Source organism: Aethalodelphis obliquidens, unplaced genomic scaffold (genome assembly GCF_003676395.1).
Source record: "Aethalodelphis obliquidens isolate GAN/ISIS:26980383/991018 unplaced genomic scaffold, ASM367639v1 scaffold63, whole genome shotgun sequence".
Lineage (NCBI taxonomy): Eukaryota > Metazoa > Chordata > Mammalia > Artiodactyla > Delphinidae > Aethalodelphis > Aethalodelphis obliquidens.
In genome coordinates this window covers 5,750,812-5,760,163 of record NW_020838007.1, presented here as the reverse complement: position 1 = coordinate 5,760,163, position 9,352 = coordinate 5,750,812, and the positions used below count along the sequence as shown (strand labels likewise).

Here is a 9,352-nt window from a genome sequence, read left to right as displayed (position 1 = left end):
GCGCAGGCCCAGCGGCCATGGCTCACGGGCCCAACCGCTCCGCGGCATGTGGGATCTTCCCGGACCGGGGCACGAACACGCGTCCCCTGCATCGGCAGGCGGACTCTCAGCCATTGCGCCACCAGGGAAGCCCTATTTTTGCTTTTAAAGAAATGAGTGAGAAATGTTTTATCAAATCCCAACTTGAACAAGCCAGCACTTGTGATAGGAAGAGAAACCACTGTCTGAAAGATTTCACTCTTTTTTGGTTTGAAAGTATTAATTATGCCCCTAAATGTCTAGGATCCTGGAAATAAAATTGTTCAGTGATTCCTTATATAAATGAACGGTATCTAAATCGATTCCTTCTCACCTGATTGGAAGGTGCATTTTTGTGTCTCTAAGTTGGTTTTAGGAATCCTGAAGAATTCAGTCCCCATCATTTTCAGTGTTCCAATTTTGGGACAGTTTTGGGTCAAAAAATAAAGTTCAGGGGACTTCCCTGGCGGTCCAGTGGTTAAGACCTCGCCTTCCAGTGCAGGGGGTGAGGGTTCAATCCCTGGTGGAGGAGCTAAGACCCCACATGCCTCGCAGCCAGAAAACCAAAACAAAAAGCAGAAGCAATATTGTAACCAATTCAATAAAGACTTAAAAATGGTCCACATCAGGGGCTTCCCTGGTGGTGCAGTGGTTGAGAGTCTGCCTGCCGATGCAGGGGACACGGGTTCGTGCCCCGGTCCGGGAAGATCCCACATGCCATGGAGCGGCTGGGCCCGTGAGCCGTGGCCACTGAGCCTGCGCGTCCGGAGCCTGTGCTCCGCAGCGGGAGAGGCCACAACAGTGAGAGGCCCGCGTACCGCAGAAAAAAAAAAATGGTCCACATCAAAAAAAAAAATCTTAAAAAAATAAAATAAAGTTTGTTTGCCTTGAAGTGACATCCACTTTCTGCATTTTACCCATGTAACCTTTTGTTCAACACCTGTGGATCGAGGGCCCGCAGTGGGCCAGGCACCCACTGGACCCTGGTGGACAAAACAGACCGGCCTCAGGTCCTGGGCCTTCCAGCCAAGGGCACAGGGCAGTCTTACAGCCTCTGGAGCAAAGCAAGTAGCCTTGTTTTACCAGGAAATGAATTTGCCAGCGAGCTGCGTTGTTTGTTTGGGCATAATGACATATCCCTAAGCGGAGCTAATTTGGTGGCAAGTCTAGTCTGATCAAAGCTGTAAGTTACAGCACCTTTGCCGTATGTGTTTTAGGGACACGGCCCCACAAGTTTCACCCCATCCAATGCGTTGGGAAGAGGTGTCACATCATGTCCCCATTTCAGAAGCTCACATGCTGTCCTGTGAGAGACTGTGGATGCCTTGCAGGGGAGAACCCCGTTTTCTGTGTACCCCACCGCCCCTCCGCTTCCTCTGCCACGAGCCACCCATGTCACATGGCCCTGGGAGTATGCCGTGAGTTAGGGTTCTTCAGGAAAAACTAAATTATAGGTGGTCTTTAAAGACAGTCTGTAGATTGTCTTTAATTATAGATTGTCTACAATGGTAGATTGTAACTAAAGATTGTTTTCCTGATCAGAAGGCCTGCTCTGTTGAGCCTCGGTTGTAAATTTGTGATGATTCTCAAGCAGTTTCTTGGCTTCTTAGGTTTAGAAAATGGGTTTCAGCCAGCTTCTGTGCGCTATTAGTGTGCATATATCCTCATGTGGAAATGGACAACTTTTCCTGGAGAGCAAATAAAGCTTTAGATTTCAGGGCAGCAGTCAGAGAGTGATGAGCTTGGTTGTTTGCAAAGCTGTTTGGTGCCTCTTCTCCCTTTGCCTTTGACCACTACTCTGGAGGGATTAAGAAGATAACAAGACCAATTCTGTAGCGTTTTTCATTCGTGGGGACTCCATCAGCAAAATCAGATATTCACCGTCGAGTTCAGTTAAAAGAGTTCTAGGCTTAAATCTTTTCAGTTATCATCCATGCATTTTGTCATTGTTGATAACCACCTAGTTTATGGTGTGTTATACTTTCCACCATTTTACACGGCATTTGCTTCTCTTCAGAATTTTGGTTTGAAAGAAATTGGGGCTTCCTCATGATTTTGTTTGGATGTACTTAGCTCAGAAAAGCTACCCCCCCCACTAAGAGTGAATATGCACAGATGTGTGAGGAGTTGCTCACAATTGGGCTGAGGCTCTCCCTGTTGTTGTTCAGAACTAATTTTTGCTGCTGTTTCTTAGGGACACAGCAGGTCAGGAGAGATTCAACAGCATTACCTCAGCTTATTACAGAAGTGCCAAGGGGATCATATTAGTATATGATATCACAAAGAAGGAGACGTTTGATGATTTGCCAAAATGGATGAAGATGATTGATAAGGTAGGTGTTGCGTTTCTCTCTCAGATGTGAACTCTTTGCTTGTAGGTGTTAATCATTACAAAAGGAAGAAGGGGGCTTCCCTGGTGGCGCAGTGGTTAAGAGTCTGCCTGCCGATGCAGGGGACACGGGTTCGTGCCCCGGTCCGGGAAGATCCCACATGCCGCGGAGTGGCTAGGCCCGTGAGCCATGGCCGCTGAGCCTGTGCGCCCGGAGCCTGTGCTCCGCAACGGGAGAGGCCACAACAGTGAGAGGCCCAGTTACCGCAAAAAAAAAAAAAAAAAAAAAGGAAGAAGGGAAACATTTATGGAGCATGTTTTTCCATGCTGAATGTCATTTAATCCAGATGACAGCGTTCAGAGTAGGTATATAGCCCTGCATCATAGATGAGGCAGAGAAGAACTAACATGTCTCCAGGATCCCCTTATAAATAATAGAGCCAGGATTTTTATTCTGGTACCTGGGCTGTGTGACTTCAAAGCCCAGACACGCTCATTGCACACTGTCCAGCTGCATCCCTGGAATCAGATTCAGGACTCCTTGTTTCTGCAGAAAGTTCACTTGGACGCGCACTTTGTGAGTGTCCACAGAGTGGCAACCTCCCAGGGACAGCTGTCTCTACTGTGCCCGTGGGAGGTGCCAAGGGCCTTGGTCACCATGGGACCTCTGCCCTCAAATGAGAGATGGCCTTCACCTCCTCACTTGGAACTAAAGAAGAGTTTATCCTTTGGACCACACTTGACTATATGGAGACAACCCAAGTCTATATGAATCATGTAATCTGTGGGTTCCCCTCTGAGAAACGGGGACCCAAAATACACATGTAGACGACACAGCCACTGAGGATGAGATGTGGTGGTCAACAGTGGCCACATTTTGAGAGTTTTTTCCCCCTTATTCAGTAATTTGATGTTTAGTTCCTTTGTATAACAAGCACACTTAGTATATTATAAATTGGATTTTGTTTACAAACTGTATTAAACCCATCTGTTAGATGATGTTGGAGAATGTTCCTTTGTGTAACAAGCACACTTAGTATATTATAAATTGGATTTTGTTTACAAATTGTATTAAACCCATCTGTTAGATGATGTTGGAGAATGTTCCTTTGCAGGTCTTACTAAGCACATTTTCAACGCCTGCCTCTTTAAAGTGTGTTAGGGACCAGGGTTGCCAGAGTTGCGGAGATGTCGGGACCCAGGGCGGGCCTGGGCTCTGGGATGGCGAGTCTCGGGATGTGATGTCCTCCCCTGCTGAAGCCGCGGAGTGTGCTCCTAACGACCTCAGACAGGGGCGCCCTCGCCGCCAGCTGCCAGCACGAAACCGAGGGATGGAGCTAAAACCGAAGGCAGTGGCCTCCATGTTAGGGGCTGCTGTTTTTTTAAAACTTAGAAATGGAGCTTAACTTTTCCTCATTCTGAAATTAATGATACCTTGCCATTATAGAAAATTTAGAAAACCAAGAAAAGCACAAACGTAAATTTTAAAAATCTTTAGTTCTGTCATCCAGAAAAACTAGATTGGGTCCCTGCTGCATTTCGTTTTACACCTGCTTGTTTAAATAACTATTGTCACAGGGGCCTTCCTGTGTCAGCTTAATGTTCTTCCGAAGCTTTTGTTTTGTTTTGTTTTGTTTATGGCTTCATTCTTTTGTGTACTTTATTTCATTCTTCACCTGCTTTGTGGGATTTTTAGTTTTTTTTCAACTAAGTGTAAAACTTTGCCTATATTTTGAGTCACTTCCCTAGGATAGATTCTTAGGAATCATGGGTCAAGGGTTGAGAACATTGTGCTTCGTCAGGCCTGTGACCACAGTGCTGTGAGGCCGGCAGGAACCCTGCCCGGGACAGAGTAGATGCTCAGAGATCGTGAAGCAGGTGGTCGGAAGGGTGAGACGTGTTGCCTTGGTTGATGTTTCCCGTCGTGTGTGATGTGCCTGTCTTTGAAATGCAGCTTCTTTTACAATCCCACAGTACGCTTCAGAAGACGCAGAGCTTCTTTTAGTTGGAAATAAGTTGGACTGTGAAACTGACAGAGAAATCAGCAGACAGCAAGGTGAAAAGGTGAGGAAAGGGGGGCAGAGAGGGGGTGTCAGCACCCACGCTCTGTACAGTGAGCACTCTGTGTGCTTTCCCTTTTAATAAATGACTTTATAATTATTTCATAATTTTTAAAAAGTAATCACTCAGTTGCATCCTTCTTATTCATTTGCTGTTGTTAACTTCCTGCTCCTTTAAATTCATTTTGAAATGGAGGAGAGAAACACGCATTAGTGTATCCTGCATTATTTAGTATCTCACCTGACATCTTATACAGAGAAATATTCTTTTAAACCATATAATCGCTTTCGTCGTGGTTTTTCCCTCACTCTGACCTTCCGTGGAGAAACTGTGATATTCACGTTTTAAATGTCAGATACACTACAGTTTAGAAACTTGGGCATGTAGTTTGACTTGGCGTCACCTTACAGATGTTGTTTTGTTGTTTTCTTATCATGTAGGAAATGGGCTACACTTGTGAACTTTACATTTGAGGGTAAACAGGACTTTCCAGGCCTTTCGTCCCAGCCCTTCCCTGAAAGCCAAAGCCCCAGAGCTGTCCGTCCCCCGTCACAGGCCCTGTGCTTGTACATTAGATTGTGTTGCATCCCCGCAGAGAAAAATAATTTGTTTTCTTAGTTTGCACAGCAGATAACTGGGATGCGGTTCTGTGAAGCAAGTGCCAAGGATAACTTCAACGTGGACGAAATATTCCTGAAGCTTGTGGATGACATCCTGAAAAAGGTAAAAAGAGAGAATCTTACATCGTGAAAGCGTTTCATCTGAAACCTGTTCATTGTTTCCTTTGCTATTTTTTGGTTGGGAAACTTTTACGTAGAAAGGGAAGCACGGGGGTCATCGTCAGGCTGAAGACCAAGGGGGCGAGGACCCGGCCCAAGGAGCCAGCTCGCTGCCGTGGCAGCCTCTCCCCATGTCCCTAGTGCCACGTTCCCGTCCTCGCTCAGCCTCACACGTGGTCTGGGGAGCGGGTGTGAGTGTTATTTGACTTTGGTCCTCTCTCGGAGTTTTCCTACAAAGGACTAAGTTAGATAAAGACAGTGGAGGTCTTGCCCCGCCTTGGGGCCCTGCTGTCCGGCGGGGCCTGAGGCCATCCCGGGGCCTTTTGTGGCGCCAGGTGGCAGGAAGATGGCTTCACTGGACAGCAGCACTTTGTTCAGGCATCTTTGGACTTGCATCCAAAGATTTCTTAGTGAGATCTTTAAGTGTATTTGTATTACTGTTACACATAATCGACTCTGTTCAAACGTAATTCAGAAGCTTCTAATACAATGGCTGTCTGTACAATTACCAGGAGAAGGTGCTTCTTTCTTTAGTAATGGTATAACCCCGGAGAACACAGAACTGTTTTTTCCTTTTTTGGTACGTTAAGTTTCCATTATACTGGACTGTGAAAATAAATGTTTATGAGGTCCGTCGGCTCTCTTCTGCCGTAGGGTGTGAAATAGGCTGCGCGGCGTTTGTGTGATGGTTGAAGCTCCCTGAACCTGGTTCTTAGGTTTTGGCTTAATGTTTTCATGCCTAATTAAATTCTGATGATTCAAGAGTTTTCTATACAAAATACTTCAGTCTTCTATAATGGTACGATTTGTAGTCTTTACATAGACATTGTTGGGTTAAAAGGTACTTGTCTTTTTCTTTATCCTCAGATGCCTCTGGACATGCTGAGGAACGAGCTGTCCAATAGCATCCTCTCCTTACAACCAGAGCCTGAGATCCCACCAGAACTGCCTCCACCCAGACCACATGTCCGATGCTGTTGATTCGCTACTTTGGAGACAAAGTGGGAGCGATTCCTGGAGAGAGGAAAGTTTCCATTCTGCACTACAATCATTTTGACCATTTCCTTTCGCACTTTGTAATCCAAGTCAGAGCTATACACTAACTTGTAAATACGCAGATATGCAATCCTGGGTAAGTTTTGGTTATAAATGACATATTTCCCTCCAAATTGTTATATTTCATGCATTATCCCGGTGCCTAGTGTATGTACACTGGGAAACGTAGTACTTCTAATACGAAGAACAGGAGAAATGAGAACTATAATGTTTCTTGAAATAAATAATTGTCCTTGTTAATTATATTATGAGGACAGAGATATTCTGATAAGAAGAAAGAACGTGGTGCTTTGCTTACTGTTTTAAAGAAAATTTGCAAAACTAAAGACTTTTGGGGGAGGGGGGAAAGCGATCTTGAATGCTTTTTCTTTATTTACATTTCTCCCAGCCGTAGCATCTTTGAAGTGTTGGAGTGTTTCCCACAAAGCAAGCCCATTCGTAGCCGTCTTGAAGGTTATTTATTCACATTACGTATTACTGATAGAATATGACTAGTTAGAAGGTAGGACTTGAATTGGCCGCGAGGCCCGAATCTCTCTGGTTTCCTGATGGACATACCCTGTGCTTTTAAGAACTACAAAGATTCAATAAAGAAATGTTTTTGAAACTATAGAAGATTTAAAAAGAACACTGCTGTCCTAAACAAATCTTGTTTAAAGGAGTTTTAAAGAGATACATTTTACTATATCAAAGAACGTACATGTATTTGCCTAAACATTCTATATACCTTTGTAGTGATAAAACTTCTCCCCTTGATGGTGAAGCTTATTCCTATTAAGCCTAGACTGTGTTCTTTTTTTTTTCCCCCCTGGTCTGATAATGAATTTGTGAACTCTGTCTTTGGTATATCTTTTCTTAAACTGCACTGTTTGTTTAGTCAAGGTAAATAAGTCATTATGTATTTGAATAACTTGGCGTGTCTTGAGTGTTGTGATATGAGAAGCATTGTGGTCTTTCTACACTAATGAAATGCAAATAAAATTTTGTATTTATGAATGACAGTTGAGTTGCCACACTTATTTGTGCAGTTACAAATTACGTGTTTGACAATATTCTTCCAAAACTCCACATCTTAATCTTTTGAGTGTCTTCGATAAGAAAAATGCAGCCTCCTCCTCCATGGAAAACATTTTGATAGTTTCTCAAGAGTTTTAAGCATAGAACTACAATACCACCCAGCAATTCCACTCCTGGGTCTACATCCCAAAACATCAAAAGCTGGGGCACAAACAGATGCTATACACTAATGTTCACAACTTTATTCGCAGTAGCCAAAAAGTGGAAGCAACCCAAGTGTCCGTCAGCGGGGGATGGATTCTGACACAGGCTGCAGCGTGGATGGACCTTGAGGACGTCATGCTGAGTGAAATGAGCCAGTCACACGAGGGGCCTAGGCTAGTCCAATCCACAGACACACCCCTGGTGGGTGCCAGGGGCTGGGGGAGAGAGGAATGAGGAGTTACTGTTTAGTGGATACGGAGTCTGAGTGCAGGATGATAAAACTTTTTGGAGGTGGACGGTGGTGATAGTTGCACAACAATGTACTTCACGCCACAGGGCTGCACACTTTAAATGGTTAAATATATGTCTGTTTACAGATAGTGTCCTCAAGAGAATGTTCTGTTTATCCTCAAGAGAACGTTCCGGTTAATGTCTCTCCTGCCGTCCAGCAGCCAGTCATGGATCGTGCTGATCATTTACCTGTTGTCTCGCCTCCACGACGGCCCTCCTGTGCTCTGCCCTGTGATGCCAGGGCCGCAGCTCTGAAGGACACCTGCCAACACCCCTGCTCTTCCCGTTAGACCTGCTGCTGGGATGAACTCGGGGGGATGGGAGGAGAGGGGAAGGGACTTGCCATTTCCCCCCCGCTCTTTTCCCCTGCAGAGACAGCTGACCTTCAGCTCCAGCTCCCTGCGGACCCTCAGCTGAGCCTGGCTGCACCCACCAGAGAGGCCAGGGCAGTGGCACCGCTGCACTGCTCCTTGCAAAGTCTTCCTTTTTCTACCTCCTGGATCCTTGAGGTGCTGTTTCAAGTTGGTAGGTGGTTTTATTTAACACTTTAATTAAAGTTTTGACTATTAAAACTGAGGGGTGGGACTTCCCTGGTGGTCCAGTGGTTAGGACTCCACGCGTGCGCCGCAGGGTATTCAATCCCTGGTTGGGGAACTAAGATCCCTCATGCCACTGAGTTTGAGGACGCAATGAAACGAGATTCGTCTTGCTTGTCTCAAGCTGTAAAGCTACCTAAACTTAGTTGGTGGGTATTTTCCCCCCACAAATGACTTGCATTACCAGGGAGAGAGAAAGTACTTATCTTACAGATTATTTATTGCCTAGAAGTTGTAAGTAGGCCACAGACTGAAGCTAAGGGTGGGTCAGGACATGATATACAGGCTAGTATTTATGCTACGATCCCGTGGTGAACAAGAGTGAAGTTTACCGCATGGTTGCTGTTAAGCCAGGCCCTGTGCTTGGAGCTGTAGGGACATGACAGAGACTATAGACAGACCCTGCCCATAAGGATAAGTTCATCAGGTGCAACAGATGGACCCCTAACAGGAGTGAGTGCAGGGCAGAGCTTCCATCATGAAAGGACGGGTGCAGAGTCTGGGAAGCGGAGGAGGAGAAGCATGGCCGGTGTGGGGAGAAGGGGTGGAGGGAGGTGGGGGTGCTCTTCCTGGGCCTTCAGGAATGAGTAGGCTACTGACCGGTGGCTAGAGGGATGGTGCATTCACAAGCTGTTGATTTGAAACCAAAGGGACCCTCTGGAAAAAGCAGACCTCATAGTAAAGCACGCACTGCTATCCCCATGGCTTATCGCTTCCCGAACACTTGGCCGCTCCTTGGAAATGTTCTCGTGGTAGAGACAAGGCAGTGACTGGAAATGCAGTCCAGCCGTTTGCATGCAAAACCTGGAGCACGTCTCATTCCCATAAATGGACAGTTACTACTGAAAATGGTTCTGGAGATCTGCCTCTGTGAGCTGATGAGTTTGGTCCATTTGCCAACAGGTCTGCTCTTCCATAGGCTTAAACCATAACCCTTTTTGACGATGTGAGAACAGGATAAACCAGCCCCAGTCCACCCACTATTGACAGACAACTCGCCG

The 9,352-nt window shown here is 45.7% G+C and overlaps 1 protein-coding gene across 3 annotated transcripts in view; it reads left to right on the top strand.

Moving 5' to 3' along the window:
• Nucleotides 1-7,244, top strand: part of RAB12 (RAB12, member RAS oncogene family) — a 22,610-nt gene extending 15,366 nt beyond the window's left edge. For 2 of the 3 annotated variants that reach the window (XM_027088837.1, XM_027088838.1), the window contains exons 3-6: nt 2,213-2,351; nt 4,322-4,411; nt 5,027-5,131; nt 6,055-7,244. In XM_027088837.1, coding sequence (XP_026944638.1) covers nt 2,213-2,351; nt 4,322-4,411; nt 5,027-5,131; nt 6,055-6,168 — 448 coding nt within the window. In that variant the 3' untranslated portion in view covers nt 6,169-7,244. Of the gene's footprint in view, nt 1-2,212; nt 2,416-2,637; nt 3,879-4,321; nt 4,412-5,026; nt 5,132-6,054 lie in introns of those variants that run through there. The other variant, XM_027088839.1, reaches the window with a different exon arrangement.
• The last annotated feature ends 2,108 nt before the right edge of the window (nt 7,245-9,352 follow it).